This window comes from Poecilia latipinna, unplaced genomic scaffold (genome assembly GCF_001443285.1).
Source record: "Poecilia latipinna isolate Pla-1442-1.1 unplaced genomic scaffold, P_latipinna-1.0 Scaffold1529, whole genome shotgun sequence".
NCBI lineage: Eukaryota > Metazoa > Chordata > Actinopteri > Cyprinodontiformes > Poeciliidae > Poecilia > Poecilia latipinna.
This window is the reverse complement of record NW_015114145.1, coordinates 55,576-72,815: the sequence shown is the minus strand read 5'-3', so window position 1 is coordinate 72,815 and position 17,240 is coordinate 55,576. Positions and strand designations below refer to the sequence as shown.

At 38.0% G+C, this 17,240-nt stretch overlaps 1 protein-coding gene across 2 annotated transcripts; it reads right to left on the bottom strand.

The window, feature by feature from the left end:
* Positions 1-1,803: 1,803 nt before the first annotated feature.
* Positions 1,804-15,456, bottom strand: sdcbp2 (syndecan binding protein (syntenin) 2). 2 transcript variants are annotated; one of them, XM_015058284.1, is made up of 9 exons: positions 15,306-15,456; positions 9,879-9,930; positions 8,964-9,060; positions 7,060-7,160; positions 4,823-4,984; positions 4,165-4,340; positions 3,717-3,888; positions 2,886-2,977; positions 1,804-2,031 (listed from the first exon to the last, which is right to left on the bottom strand). In XM_015058284.1, the coding sequence occupies exons 2-9, from the start codon at positions 9,927-9,929 to the stop codon at positions 1,977-1,979; spliced, it is 906 nt and encodes a 301-aa protein (XP_014913770.1). In that variant the 5' UTR covers position 9,930; positions 15,306-15,456; the 3' UTR covers positions 1,804-1,976. The 2 variants fall into 2 exon arrangements, with proteins under 2 accessions (XP_014913770.1, XP_014913769.1); XM_015058283.1 differs by having other exon boundaries at positions 4,823-4,987; positions 15,306-15,454.
* Positions 15,457-17,240: the final 1,784 nt, after the last annotated feature.

The following is a 17,240-nucleotide window of genomic DNA, read 5'->3' as shown; positions in this document are numbered from 1 at the left end:
CTAAGGTGGTTGCAGTAATAAATTAAATTCTTATCACTAACATCAAACATATTTTTTAAAATCTTTTATCTTAATATTTTGAATTATGCAGGAACATGTGCTACAAAAATTACTCGTGTGTGTGTGTGTGTGTGCGCTTGATCTTGTATTTGTTAAATTGCAAGGACTGTTGTCCTAAAGCACACCACAATGCGGGGACCAAGAGAAGTGCTGTTTGTGGGTTAGGTTTGGACTAAGGTGTGAACTGAGTTTAGGTTAGGCATGTAGTGGTTATGTTTAAGTTAAAGGTTAGACAGTAGAAATTAATGGAAGTCAATGGAATGTCCTTGTAAACACAACATACTTGTGTGTGTTCCCTTCCCTAAGTAACCCTGATGTATCCTGAGGTCTAGTTCCTTAACATCAAACCTGTTCAGGCGTCCGTTATCCTGTACAGAATAAATATATATTTGAAGCTTATCTGAAATAACTATTTTAATGCAATAAGAGGGTGTGCAGTGAAAAAAAAAAGATATAAAAACAAATGGGGTCCAGGTCCCTCCACACTGTATAAAATCAAAAATAAACTTATGTTAACAGAGCGTGATGGAAGCATTCCTGTCGTCTTTGTCATCGAACTGTGAATCAATGAGGCAGAATCAGGGTGTGAACAGAAAAGACTTTATTCAGTTTTACAATATTATCTTGGTTACATTTGTATATAAACTTTTAGATTTTTGTAATATTTTTTACAGAATGACAGCATTTTTTTTTTTATCAGATTGCATACAGAGAAAATTAAAAAGAGTACATGCATCCCAAAAATGAACAGCAATAAAAGGAGGAACATGTGGGAATTTACAAGTGTAAGGTCGTTGTTCATCAGTCGTGAGACAAGAAGACAGCAGGAAGTCCTGTCTGAATTTTATTTTATTTTTTATGAGTTGTCTGGTTAACACGAGGCACCACAAAGATTAAAAAAGGTGAAATGGTTAATACAGGAGAAAAAAAAACTTTTATAAGGTAATGAAAAGTGCACTTAGTGGGCGGGCCCGGCTCGGGGCCCCCAATGAAATGATATCAGCCATTTCCTCATGAAACACAAAACCATACAACGCTTTACCACCAATTAACAGGCGACCATAATAATATTCAGATTATTCTTTTATTTCCCTCATCCCTCCAAACATTGTTTCTTTTCCCAACAGTTCCCCCTGGAAAATGCAGTGTTTGTTGTAGCTGCAGCTCAGAGGCTGGAACTGTGTTACTCTAGGTCGCCACCTGCTGGACAATATAGAAAACTGCTGACTTTGAATCTCGGAACAGCAAATCAACAATAATAATAAAAAAAATGCTAACACTCACAATGTTTGACTAAAACCTGATCCTCACCGTTAAATGAGAGGAAGTAAAAACAAACCACTCCTACTGGCCCCCGGTATATGGCTGTACACTGGAATTAGATGAGTTTATTTTTGATTCGCAGAACCCAGGTGTTAGTTCAGATTGGATTATTTACAGAAAAAAAGGTGTGCAGAGACTACATCTACTATCCGCATGGCTGCCGATCAACTTCTACAGCATTTAGGAAAGGATGAAGTGTCACCGACTTGGCTCCATACTGAGGAGGAAGATCTGGACTCATGATAGTTTGTGCATGTTTCTTTTTTAAAAAGAAGAAGGAAAAAAACAAAAACAAACAAACAAAAACAACTTACTCTATAGTCCTAATCCTGAATTTAAAAAAAGGAAAAACAGATGCGTACTACACATCAGACTACTAAGTAAACATACAGACAGTACTAAGGATAAAATGTAGAAAAGTGAAGAGTAAAAAAGGTTTCGTTTTAAGAATATGTTACAGGTAATGAAGGAAAACAATTGTGATGTGAAGTTGAAGGCTTCTTGGTATGAAGACAGAAGAAAAAAACGGTTAAAAATGACAAGAGGAACTATTCTGCAGACATGGTGACGGTTTTCAGCATGGCCGACGATCCTCACACCTCAGGGACGGAGTGGTCCATGGCGGACCGCAGCAGGCCGGTGGACATCCTGGACGGAAAACAAATACAGTTTCCATCAGCTTGGAAATAAATGGGATGCAATCACATTCATTACATTTATTCAAGCTCACTGTAATAAATTAATTAATAGCATAATAATTCAAAAAATAAAAAATGAGCTGCTAAAAGACACCGTAATCCATTTTATTTATGGTTTTAGTTTGTGTGTTTTTATTTAGGTTTTATTTATTGTTTTTGGTTGTTTTATTTCTTACAATTCCAGTGTTGAGTTATTTATGAAATTAAAGTTTATTTAAAGGGTGGACTTGCATTAGTGGCAATATATTACTTTGAGATTGTCTGAACAACATTGTGGGGCAATTCATCATCCAGTAAAATTTGTTATTGTGACCATTTATCAGAAATAAATGATGAACTGCTTCGGATGAACTGCAGAACTAAATTTTCAACAGTGTTGCATATTACCATTTCAGAGTAAAATATCACACAATTAAAAAATACTTTAAAAATATACAGTATAAAGTTAAATATTTGCACTTTTTAGGAGATTCAGCTAAATAGAAAATTGAGATTCAATCTCAGTCAATTTATCAACTAATTACTTTAGAACCAATTATGAATCTAGATCGCTTATATAACATACTGCTTAAATGACCAATCAATAAATTAAAATTTGGGTTTCATTTCATTTTGTAAAAAAAGAACATTAGCATAAGAGTCATTCAACTATTATTGCAGAGAGTCTGAGTCAAACTATACGTTTAAAGCACCAAAAACATTGACAGCACACTTTTGTCAGTGAGATAACAGAAAAAAAAAAATGAACATCTTAAATTCTAAATGAGCAGACTGATTAAAATGGAAGGATGCGGCTGGGCGTACCTCTTTATCATGTGTTCATAGATAAACTTGGGCATGACGGTGATGGTCATGGTGGTGGGGGAAGTGTTCAGAATGTCCTTAATCTGAGAGTCCTAGAAAATATAGAGACATGACAGAAATTAAATCCTATTGGAAAAACATACAGAAGGTAAAATTAGTACTTACACAAACAAATATTCTAGAACATATTAACATGTGGATGTGTGGAATACCAATGTAAAAAGAGTCTGTTGAGAAACATTTATGTTGTGATTCTATTCAGTGTGAGTACATTAGTTTAACTCTGGCCATCTTAAATTATTTTAATAAAACATGTAAAGTTGTGTTTATTTTAATCTTTTGACATTAGTTATATAGTCACTGAATCTTCGATATAAAGTATCAGCATTTATTTCCTTTCAAACAAAACAGTGTATACAAGTGTTGGACTCTGTATCCTAAAGTAGTACCTCTTAGCTAACGGGGTCGTGACCCAAAACTGGTGACATTAGTTTAAGCAAAAAGACGTTGATTCGTTTTCCATTAAAACCTACCGTTTGTAACATTACATTTGGCGAGTTTCCATCAGCTTGCAAAAATGTGATAAGCAATCTGGAATCAACTTTTGGTAAATTATTTTAAATAGTGGATATAGTGGAAGCATGTTTACTGCATCATGGTTGTGTAAAAGGTGAAGGAAATGCAACTGAATCCAAATGCGACAAACAATAATTCCACCTAATCTTACTTTTCCTTTGTCACAACCGTAACAATCCCACCCTGTGTTGAATTCTTACAGCATCTAAGAGAATTTTACAAAACCGTGACTGATGGGCATAAATGCAGTCAGACCTTGAGTCCAATGACGTTCTGTCCGTTGATTTCACAGATGTAATGTTCGGTCAGCAGGCCGTTGCGAGCAGCAGAGCCGTCTTTGACCAGGGAGGTGATTTTTCCAGACTTGTAGATGAAGCCCACATGTCCTGAGCTGTCTTTGTGCATGGTGATGGTGCGCTGAAAAGGTCTTGGAAAACAAAAAATTCACAGCGGACCATCAGAGATTTACAAGGGTAAAGCTTCAGTTTTGATATCCTGGATAAATTAAAATGTAGGAATAATAGATCATGTAACATCAAAAAATAAAGTAATGACCTCAGTTCTTTACAGTGACTAGGTGGGTGTTTCCTAATACTGATGAGCTAATTAGACAGAATTTCCTCCAGTATAAAATAGAAATGACTGGAATTACTGTTTTATGTCATGTTTTATTCCCCGCCTCTTCACATCAAACGGTCCTCACCTGTCCCTGACCACCATCTCGATGCGGGTCTCCGCCGCAGCTTTAAGAGCCTTGTGGGCCTTGTCTGTGCTCCAGCCAGCGCAGTTCTGTCCGTTGATCTGAAGAACCTGATCCCCAAAGCGCAGCCCGGCCAGGGCGGCGGGGGAGTTGGCCTGGACCAGCTGGACGAACAGCCCCTGTCGCCCCAAACAGTCAGTTAGTGAGCAGAGCAGAGAAAGAGAACGGAAGAGAATTTAATTTATGAACTCTTATTTGAAATTAGGCAGAAACAAAGTTTTGACAGTTTGTCTATCTATAAATTAGTGCGCTCTGTGAGAGAACCACATGCCTTATAGCATACTCTGTAGTACTAACATTTGGTCTGCCACCTATTATTAGAATTAGCCTTTGACAAGCAGGAATGTCACATAGCTGATCAGTTTGTGTAGTGTAGTGGTTATCACAATTTCTTCACACAAAAAGTCTCAGAGTTAATCAAAACATCATCCAACTCAACCCAGAAATCTCTTATTTTCACACACAAATAAGTACAGTGAACGAAAGGGCCCACCTCTACAGCACTTCAAAAGCACTTATGTGGAACAAGGCGTTTAAAAGTCAGTGTGTGCTAAATAATTTATGTGCGGCTAAGGCGCGGGCGAGTCGGTTGCTGACTCACATTGTCGATGGCCCTCAGCCGGAGCCCGACCTTCCCGTCCTGGTCCTTGCAGAGGATGATCTCTCGAAGGCCAGGACGGATCTCTGCCCTCCTGATGCCCATGTCTGTTCCCGTCACGGGGCGGACCATCGCCCCCACGCCAGAGCCGGAGGGCAGCGCCACCTGCTGTGTTGGAGGAGCAAAGAAGAACAAGGAGGTTCAGAAAGAAGGAGAGGGAAGATTGTGATTTAAAAAGAGCTATTTAGATCAACTTATTTTGGTAAATTTAGAGTAACTAAGAAGAAAACAAAATAAAGTACTGTTTTCCAACCTACAATTTACCAACAAAGGAATAGGCTGACTTAGCCACCATTTTCATAGACTCAAAATGTCAACAATATCGAGAGACATGTGCCATCTATATATAAGAGGCATGCAGATCGGCCACCGATCATAATCGGCCGATTTCTGTGAAAAAGTGTATGATCGGTGATCGCCGATCACGGTCTCTTGTTGCAGATCACACAAGCCGTTCACCTGCTCCTCATTTCGCAGCCTGCCCCTGCAGCTGGTCTCCTCTTTTCCTTCACACTGCGCAAACGCGCAGCAACAAATCCTAAGCGATGTCTCATGACGTTCGGGAGGACATTCTTTGAAGTTTCATTTGGACGTCGATCAAATGTAATCACTGGACGTTCAAGACAACGTTAAGCGGACGTGCTCCAAACATTCAATGCTAGAAGTTTGCGTGTTGCGGCGGAAAATTGAAGCACGTGGGGTGAAGCAGGTCAAAATGCATCAACCCAACGAATCTAATATGGCATAAAAACATTGCCATACTTGACGGAGTTTGGCTACATCGAGGCTCACTGCAGTAAAAAAGACATACGGAGGATCAGATAGCAGGTAAAGCAGCGCACAGCTACAAACACTCACCCGGATTAGCATGACGGTCAGAAAGCTAAACAAATAACCCACAAAATGATTTAAGTCTTCGAGCTGCGATGTAAGACGCTGGTTCTGCTCTCACTGTTGAACCGCTGCTACGCTACAAGTAGTAATATCTGACAGACGGAGCTTCGCTTCTGCTCCACCTGGTAGTGACTCTCACACCGAACCTCTGCTTAAAGCTGCAGCATCTAACTTAAAAAACATAAATTTTGCATACGTATTAAAACTTTCGCTGTCCTAACATGAGACAGATAATCTCTGAAAAAATAATCGATCTCCTCCCTGTTCTGCATAATTACTCCGCTAAGTTTGTCGAACTTCTAAAAAATGTTCGACAAATTTTCAGGCAAATAGAATTAAATTTGGTAAATCTAAGAAAAGTTTGGTCAGATTTAACTTAAAACAGTGAGAAAAAGAGTGTCTCACTGTTCAATGTATGTAAATATTTGGTTTCAACTGTACATGGGTACACAACACATATACATCTGAATACCAGTATGAGCTTTTATAATTTTACATTTTAAGTCTCTTAAAGCTCATCGAAACAGCACATAATTTGAGATCATTCGATCAATTCCACATTTTGACACTGATAAATATTTCAGTTGTATGTGGGAGGACTGCGTTTCATCTCCTCCTTCAGCAGGCAGAACAATTAAAAATGTCTCATGAAGCTCTTTAGAAATCTCACTTCTTCAGCTTTCAAACAGAAGATGAAAAAAGTGAAGCATCAAGATAAGAGTTTGAATCAAACAGCATAAAAGCTGACAGTCTGGGGGTGGGATCAGGCTGCTGGAGGAGCGTGAAGGGATCACAGTCTCCCACTCAGCTTCAGGTCTGCAGTGAGTCACTCTGCAGACTGGATCTCCTGCTCCTGCTGCATTGAAGCCAGAGCAGCAGCTTTCTGTATCTCCAATCCAGCCTGACCTCTTCTGGTTCTCTTTTAAAGGGGCAGCATTAAGCGTTTTCCAGGCACAGAAAGTTCTTTTACAGCTCAATCGAGTAGCTACGTTGCCATCAGTTATAGAAAAGTTATGACAAATATGACTTAAAAGAAATGTGACTTCGTAATTTAATTCCTTGAAATTAGGCATCTGTTTCTTTAAGAAACTCCAGCTCTTTCTGAGCATTTTGCACAGCTGAATGGTTGCCATGGCGATTAAAGGATTTTTGCAAACATGCATGAAAGAATCAAGGCAGCATTTCAGGTATGTTTTTAAAAGTCCATTTTACATAACACTTCCTCTTTAAAACAAGCTAACAAGTCTGATGATAATGATGAAGCAAACAAACACTGAACTGCTTACATTGTCAGCCACAGGAACAAGAGCCAGGTTCCTCTGGACTTCATCGCTGTTGAGGGCCAGACCCATATAATCTCCCAGCTCCTCCAGATTAGGGTACAAGCCTGAAAAAACAGAGAAGGAGATGCAAGATGAAAAAAAATGAGTGTGAGAAGACAGAAAAGATGATCCGCACTCTACTGGATAATAGCTTCCAGAAATTCAGTGAGGTCTTTGTTCAACTTTGAACACAGACACAATCAGCCCTTCATTCACAGGTGTAAAAACACCTGATAGAATGTCAGATGATGGCAGCCATGTTTTACAACAGCAGTGTTCAGTTACAGATTACTGGAATTAGCAGGTTTTTCCTGTTTGTGAAAACATGAACACATAACTGTATGTGTTACAGTTACTCGTCTTCTTTGGTCTTTAAACAAATATATAAACAGAAACAAAACAATGAGGTGATGCTAGTCATGATGGCCTGCTAATTATAATCAAGGAAACAGGAGCAGAGTCACCCTGACCAGCAGGATGGAGATTTAATAACAGGAAGTAGCTGAGGCGTTACAGCACAATTACTAATGGTACTAAAAAGAGACATTCAGTCAAATAATGAATAACAATGACCAGCAATAATGTTGATTGATGTGTTTCCAGTTTGGAAATAAAAAGATTGAAAGATTGTTGCCAATTTGGCCTCATCGTTGACGGCGACGACTATAAAAGAATAAAATTAAAAAAATCTGTCATTGCCTATGTTTTCAGGCAACACAAAATTTTGAGGATTTCATCTTTTTATCTTCTTCAAATTCTTAAAAATTACAATAGTTTTCCTCCAGACTGTTGCATGTACTGAAAGACTATAGCAGTAAGTCTGTCTGTGTCTTGAGTAAACCCATGTGGTTCCAGACCTTTGTCTGTGCTAAAAATGTCAAACAAACACGGTGGATAGAGAATCTGATTACTCTCTAATCAGCTGCTATAGAACACATGGAAGGTTTTCAAAAGTACTAATTTGACTGGCAGATTACTGCACTTGTAACAAGACATTTTTCACCTGCTATCTGCCAGTGGAACCAGTACTTCATTAATATTAAGGAATAAATGACTTAAAACAAGCTCCTATATCTTGCTGAAAAGTTACTTGTAAGTTAGTTTTGTCTTATTTCAAGCGCAATAAGATATTTGCACAAGAAACGAGGCCAGAAATACTTAGTAAGGCTGCCTTGGCAGTGTGGAAATGAATTTTGCAGAAGTAAATATAATATATGTCCAATACACTAAGGATAGAGGCATTAAAGCATGATGAAAATCTTCCTTGGACAACAGCAGAGCCGCTGATATGTTCAGGTTTAATGGGACAAATCTTTAAACCTATTAATTTTATATTAAAATAATCTAAAATCAGCGTTTGCATTTTACAATAATATTTTTGTCAGTAATTTGACCCTATTTCATCTCCTTTTCCTTTAACTAGACTCCATTTTTCCTCTCGAGCTCGCTAAATACCCGTGAATCTCTCCTTCACCTCCCTTCGCCCTATCCCGGCACAACTGCCAGAGCCTGTCGCCATGGTGACTCACAGCGAGCTCTGCTGAGGTGAAAACAAAAGAGGAAAAACCCACAGGACTTTGCATCCGAATAGACAGAGAGGAGTCTCTGAAGGGGTGGGATGAGATGCAGGAACAAGGGAGAAGATTAGCAAAAATTCCACTGTTTCTAATCTCTGCCTATCTTCAGTCAATTTCCGATGATTCTGGATCAATCATGTGGCCCACTGACAGAATTTCACACAAAATAAGGACACAGACACAAGCACAGAAAAGAAGAGCAAGAAATAAAAACATTATAGGAAACTTTAGATAACTCAGGGTGGTTCTGTTTTAAATGCTTTAGCTCTGGCAACATGGCGTGGGACTCACTGGATCCTGGCATCCCAGCAGTAACAGGCTGAGGCTGGTAGGTTCCCTCAGTGATGGCCGGCATGGGGGCGGTGCTCTGTGCAAACTGGGCCTGAGCCTAGAAAGCAATCAGACACAGCAGTCAAATGAAAGCTTAGTGAAGTAGATTCCATCCAGAACAACAGAAAAGGACAAAACAGAGACATGGTGAAGGTCTGGGGAAAGACAAGGTACAGGACAACAAACTGCAAAGGGCAGAAATTATCATGCACTCGTTTGGTTTCAACTACGCCAAACATAATTCTGGATAAGTGTTACATAAAGTAACATGGAAGCCAAACAAATGAGGGCTGAGTTAAGACTAGAGAGGCACTCAAAAAATCTCTGTTGACTTGAGTGCGACAATTTTAGCTTAATCAGCCTTTACCAGTTATTGTTTTTTTTTTAAGAAACTCACAAACATTATCATTTTCTGATGAGTAGACTAACCATATGAAACGCTAGTAAGTGCGCACAACACACTTTGGTGTGGTGGTTGATACCAAGTGAAGAACATTCAAAGGGACTAATAATTTTTTTTTGCTAAGTTCTTGTTATTATTTACTGTTGTATTAATGTTGCAAACAACATTAAACAATTAATGGATGTAAACAAATGATGACCACTCAGAAAAACGTAAATGTTGTTCTTTTATCTTCTCAGATCCCAGCTCTTGCAGAGACATTGGAACTGGCTAAAACCTGATTTCTCCAAGAATCTCATCTCTGCAACATTCTTCAGTTTAAAGAGCTGGGATCTAGTTAGCTTCTTTCAAACGGGCTGGTCTCCTTCACATACGCTCACGTAGAATTGGTTACTATAACCAACAAATAATATCTTAGCATTTCGGTGAATCGACATGCTACAAACGGAGACATAGCAGCACATTTCTCTTACCTTGATGACCTTGTCGACCTTGAGGTCTTCCAGGGATGGATACAGAGACATTCTGAGAAAAAAACAACATAAAATGGCTGTGAGAAGTAAGGTTTTACCTTAACTCCATGCTATCCGTTAGCATAGAACTTAAGCTACATTACTGAAACAACTGGATCAAACTACTCTGTGAAGCTGAAATGCATTACTTGAATAGATTAGGTTAATAAAATATTAAGACTTCAGCTGTTAAAGCCAAACACAGGCAGTTCTAAAGAAGACTTTGCCACTTTAACAAACAACAAATAGACATTTTATCCTAAATAAACTAACTGCAGCCTTAATTGAAATAGCATGAAGGAAGCAGGAAAAAAAAAGTGGACACAAAAAGAGGGTTGTGGTTCTCCATTATAATACATTATAAATTCCCTTAAGGTCTCCTGAAAGCACAGTTTAGCTCCAGCGCCATTAGCTTGGATATAAGCATGACAGCAGCCTGAAGCAGTATGCGGAAATGAAAGGAAATCAGCTGACTGAGGTTGAGCAACAGCTCAGCCCAGCAGGGCGAGGCTCTCATGAAGATAACAGATACCGAACAGAAGCGCCACGAATCCTCTCAAATGACTTCATTACCCACAAACCTACTTCTGCTTCAGCAAATGAAAAGAACTGGAAAGGTCAAAGTCCACCTGTGGATTTACTGCAGCGGTAGCTGTCGCTCTTTTATCTGACCGTCCGCTTCTTATCAATGTTCTGGAAGGAGGTTTTCCAAAGGCAAACATTTATGTTGGGTTTTATTTGACCTGCACCAAACAAAAGATTACAGAAACACCACCTTGTCCAACAGAGGAAGGTGATTTATCACTGACATTAAGTTCCATCCAATCATCCACAGGTCAAGGTTTCTCTTATTTAGCCCACTGGGACTGTCCGAATCTTCGGGATTCTTAGTTTTACTATTTTCTCCCATTTGTTCAATGAAGATATCAAATTAAATACAGAAAATGTTGACGAGAAGTCATTTTTCCGCCATAATTTGGTGCACACATTGGCCCCTCATAGTGCATACCCACTTTTTGTAGTTACTGTGTATAGTTCAGTGATACAAATCACTAGGGTGCACCGATTTATCGGTGCAGATTTCCTTCATTTTGGGAGATCGGTAATGGCCAAGTCTTTGGCCGAAGAATACACTGTTACCATCAACTGAGGATCTGATCTCAAATTATGACTCTTTATCAAATCTGCTGTTAGATATAATTTATCTGAGACACACAAACACACTGCCTTACAGAAGAATACAGAAGTTTTTTTTAAAAACATCCTTAAAGAAGGTGCGAACTGATACACGGTTAGTATCAGTTCACAGTGCATCACACTTGACTTAGTCGGGTACAAAACTACCTAATTAGAAAATGAGCCTTTTATTTGTTTCCTCGTCTTTCTCTAAAATGCGAAATGCAAAGGTTGTCAGAGGCTGCACAAAGATGGAAACAGAATGGGGCAGAGGGGCAAAATATGGAGAAACAAGAAGGGGTAGAACGTCCTGGCTGTTATTGTTAGACTATGATCCATAAAGATCATAACCCAAATCTAATACCTGCTCTCAACTGTTTTCTCATCAGCCAAACCTCTCTGTAGATCATCAGCTAGGAAATTTGCAAACTGCTAAACAGGAGACTATTCTGTGTAACACGATCCATATATTGAGCCAATTATTCAAATCTGTTTTTTCTGGTGCAACAGAAATAAAACGTAGCTGGCTGCTACCTCTTTCATAAAAATATATGAGGACGAAATAAAAAGCACAATATTTCATCCAATAGTAATAATATTAAGGACAACTTTACAAGTCTTTCTACCCAGTGTCCAAATTCGATATTGATTTTGGAACTTGGTCCGAATTGGTATCGTATTACATTGGCATAGATGTCTAAAATCTTTGATACAAGCAATCCAATCCAGCATTTAGTCCACTCCAGAATTTCTATCTCGTATGCCTGTCATGATGATAAATTTTGCCGGGCAATAGATAAACTATAATATTGTTGTTTTGAGACCCTTTTCAAGTAACGTAATGGTAATGGCATAATAACGCAGGAACACAATCTCCAACATCAATAAACTTTAAAATTCTAATGAACATTAAACACCACAAGACATTTTAAATATCCAAATTAAATTAACAAAATTAATTATGAAGTCTCTGTAAACAAAGAGGGGCTAGTTGAGGCCAAAGCATCAGACTGAAAACTTTCATCATCCAATTTTTGGTAAAAAAAGAGAAAAAAAAAAACTCTAAATCATGTAAATGGAAATTATTGAGCTTGTTTTAATTTATTATCCGATTGATTTATTGTGACAAGTCTATTCAGGAAGTACTTGTATCCCTCACACACACCCACTGATTAATAATAAATAGGTCAGTTGGTTTCATACCTATTGTTGTGGACTGCTGTTCTCTGAGTAATATTACTTTATCAAGCCTTTTCTATCATTCCACACTACAAAATGAGTAATAAAAGTATAAGTGGGTCAATATTGGTATCAGCCAATAATTAAAACTACGACATTTGAATCATATCGGAAGTGGAAAAAGTTGTATCGGGACATTTCCGATAACGATTAAAAGGAGAAGTCCTTGTTATTAAATATGCTAAAAACATTCTTCAGGATGTAAGTCAAAGTGTCAGTAGTTGCAGATCTAGGAGTTCAGTCCATTACACAACAATGTGTGTTGGTCACAAGACACTTGGAACACTTCCTCACTGCAAAATAGAAAAACACCAATAGGTGTGACTGAACGATATCAAAACTACTAATACTGATAACAGTCGACCATGAAACGGCTTTGCTTTCCTCTGAATTACCAGAGAAAGCTAAAACACCACACTGAGTTTAAACAGACCCTTCCCACATAAATGCACCTTCCCAAATACCAAATGTTCAATAATCCCACATTGCTGACTCATGTTTACATAACCACAGTCTATGTGCACGGAGACCTGCTCTGACACAGACATGTCAAATCTGCAAAGAGCCCCCAAAACAAGTAAATAAGCCAGCCACGATCGCATCACTGAGACACCTCAGTCCTCCAGCTTTACTCCGGCCACTACTCTATTCTCTTCTTCACACTCCTCACACACACAAGCGCATCATTGTGTTGGTGCACAAAGAAGGCCATTTTAAATATCTTCTGCCGTTTACTTTTCAGCGATGCGTTTATTTGCTTTGTGTTCTTCTCTCGGACCGACCTGCAGACTCGACGTGAATGGGACTGAAGAGAAAATGGGAGTTTGAACAACTCCTGATGACATAACCTGGTCCTCTAGCAACGGCAGTGGAAGATAGTCATCAATATAATTTACTGCATGATTTGTAAGATGAAAAAGTATAACATTAAGTCACAACTGCCAATTATTTTAAAGTCACAAGCAAAACTTTCCTTTTCTAGAAGACAAACTCACTTCAAATATAACTCATCACCAAATCTACATTTAATGGTTGGGTATTGTTCTTATTTAGCTATTCTTCTGCAAATCAGTATTTCTATTAAATATTCTTCTGTTTGTTTGCAATTAAGTTCCCATTTCAAATATATTTAATCAATACTTCTGCTATTTTTTGTTTTCAACAATTATTCCCTGGCGTTGGATCCTGTGAAGCTGGAAGGATTTTTTTTGCTCTTACTTTTTTCAACTTCAGGACAACTGACGTACAACCCTGACAAGGTATGTTTTCTATAACTGGAAGAAGCTAATTAGCATCTCAAAAGTCCAAATAATACCTGAATTACAACTACCAAAACCCAGAAGAGTTGAAAAGGACCAAAGCGCATGGAGAGAGGGAGAAGCAAAAGCAAAGGAGGAGAGTTAGCAGAGCTGCTAACAACTGATGGTGTCTAACAGGACATTTTACTGTATTGTTTCTGCTGCCTGGAAGTTGAGCCTTCAGTATGTCATGTATGACGGTCATGACACTGTCAAAAAGCAACAGTCAGAAGTTTCTTCAGATTGTTGCGAGACTAACTGCTACCAGGATCACAGTCCACAACAACTCTGAAGATATGAGAATGGCAGGAGTTACGGCGACATTTAATTTCCCAACAAACCACCTATAGCCATACCAACCCTCCACACCATCGCCATGAAGACTCCACGAGAGGGCAGAAGTAAGAAAAAAAATCCCATTGTTGAAAAGGCAGAAGTTGTTCAGGAAAGCTAGCAGAATTTCAGACTGATTTGTAAAACAGAAAGAGTACTGAATTTACTCATTTCATGAGTAACGAGTAAGTATGAAAACTTGGCAGATTAAATATCAGTAAGTTCTTTCTCAACACTCAGCTGTTGTGTTTACTAAAGACAGCTGATTTTTTTATTATTATTACATGTTTCTTGTGATGTCATCAGCCTAAATGTACACATAGCAAAGTTAGCCTGGTCACCTTTTGTTTGTTCTTTTCCAATATGTTTTATTTTTTATCCTGTTGTGGAAATCTACACTTCACAAGCCAGATAGTTATGTATTCTCATCTTTAGTATATTTGATCTTCCTCGTAGTCCAAGTAATATGTAACGAGGTCAGAGAAATGAATGCAAACAGTAACTCAAACAGAAATACTCAGACAAATAAGCAAACTCAGTCACTTTCCTCTGCTTCTATTCAACAGTAGTATGTGACAACCGCCATTAAAAGCAGGCGAAAGCTGGACCGCTAACTTCAGGAGGCCTGGATCCAAGAATGTGGTGTTTTTGGCAGCTTATTCCGGTCTACTGACATGGCTGGGAAAGCAAAAAGAGGAAGGGAGAGAGGGAGGTCGGAGGACTGATGGAAAAATATGAACTGACCCACACCCTGAACGCTGTAACTGCTAAATATGTCTTCCATTACATCAAGTACAGGCAAAAAAAAAAAAAAAAAAAACCACGGACATAAAAAGACAGTTGTTGTACTTATTCTTATAGTTGATGTAAATAAATAAATAAATAAAAAGGGTTAGAAATGATACATGCGGTGTAAGGTGATCTCGTCTAGATATAAAAACTAATAATCTTAACAATATTAGCTTAGGTTGTTTTCCAACCTAAACAACTTTATTAGGGAACTAAGCTTGTATTTGAGACACAAAACCTCGCCAATCAACGTAAGCTAGCCGTACTGCATAATCATTAAAAATTAACAAGCCTGACTGGTTTTAAAAGACTTGTTAACCACTTCAAGACCAGGTAGGAAAAAAAGCCCCGATACAAGTAAAAGCACCGTCTGTGAAAATCTGACGGCAGACAGAAGTCGTGGAGCCGCGACGCAGACCGTCTTTGTTCCGACATAAACAGCGGAGGCGGTGGAGGGGAGCTAGCCGAGACGGTGCTAGCTTGGTGGGGGAAACGAAACCCTTCACCGCTCAGAAAGGGTTCACTTCAACGCTAATAGAAACAACAGCCTCACCTGTTCAGTGTTTGCGTGGATATCAACTCGAACCAACAGGACTCCCAGAGAGTAGCGCTCTCGCTTTATTTTGCTGCTTCTTCGTCGCTGCCTGAAACCTGAAGGGGACTTCTGGAAAGTGATGTCACTGCTGGCTTCCTGCTCCGATCCACGTCAATCAGTGTTGACGCCGAAAGCCACGCCCCGTATCGGTCACATGAGTCATGACTCACCCTTAGGTTTTTTTTCCCGCTTTTTGTCGACATAAAGAATTCGGACAGTACATTATAAATAGCTTTGACTCCTATGACAAGGAAACTGTGGGAAAACATTTAATTTTTGTATCTTTTTAAATGTATTTACGGGAATAATCAGTCTAGATTCTGTTCATATTAATTACTGTCATGTATGCATCACATTTCTTTCAATAAAGATTTGGAAGGAAAAAAAAAGGCAGATCAGCTAACCAATAAGATTTGTACTGGAAAATTGATAAAATGAGCAAGCACACTTCTGCATTTTTATGGGATAATTTCTTGGAAATTGTGATATTGGTTGGAAAAATGTTTGCTACGTAGTAAATATTTAATAAAAAATAATAAGATTCCTACAGTATGCCTAAATATTCTGCATTGACCCAGTGTAGACCCAGTTTTAAAGTAATCACCTATTTTTTCTGGAACTGTCCTTAAACTGTCCTTTTCACGTTATTTTGGAAAGACACAATACATACAGTATTTTATGCAAGTATGTTTTCCTGTTCACTTTAGATTACTGTAACCAAGACCAGTATTATTGCGATTCACCTTTATAGGCCTACGAGTTTTTATGTAAAAACATTATTTTCAAAAACATGCAATTATTAAAATGAATGAATAAGTAAAATATTTGGAGGTCCTATATGCTGGAGACCAAAACACTTTGTAAAGAAATTTCAATTATAACCTCAAAGATATTTTATGATTTTTAATATATACTACTTGTATTTTTGTATTCTCATGCCTACCTTGCTGTTGCAATAATTTATTGTACATGCTATGCATAAATAAAGGTGAAAAATTAAATAAAATGCAAACCAAATCAACATATTTTTAATCTGGTTGGGATTATAAAATTGAAAAGTTACTCATTAAATGATCCAGGTTTCTTCCTTGCTTATAATAACTCGTCTTCAGTACTACATTATGAATTCATATAAGAGCTAACAAAAAATCTAATGTCTTTCTAATTCAGCTCAATAACACTTTATTTGTCCCAAAAGCAAATTAAATGTTGTCATAACTCATATAATTCACATAATTGTCAAAAGGGTAATTGTGGATGGTGAAGATGTAGACAGGAAGCATCTCTGGTAGCAATCACTTTAGTTTAGTGTCTGACTGAAGACTGTTGCTGTATAATAATCTTGTGACTGTTATGACATGCCAACAGCTCAGCATCTGGCCAGCAGAGACCACACTTCCTGTTTGACACCATCAGTTAGCAGGTGCTGCTAATCCACCTCATTTGCTTTTGCTGCTCCTCTTTAAATCTCTGTCTGTATGATTAGATTAAGGGCTGAGAGATGCTGGTGTTGCTCATTATGATTGATTGAAGAAATAGTTTAAACTTTCTTCTCTCTCTTCTCATTTGGATTTGGCATCATAGATCAGGTATTATTTAAATTTTTGAGATTATAATCAGCTGCTTCCAGACAGAAAAACAACCTTGTTTTTCTGTCTGGAAGCTATGCATAAAAAAAGTAAAAAAAAAAAAAAAATTATATAGTTGTCCAAATGAAATTGTGCAACAAGTTTTCTACAACTATACAATTTTATAGTGCATGGGGGCCAATTTCCGCTTTGTCTTCAATTCTTAATCCAGTAAAAAGTTTACTTGCTTATTTTATTATTCAGTTCATCTCATTTAATTCAGTATGGGTATATTTTAAAGTGTTATGTATGTTTAAAAAGATAA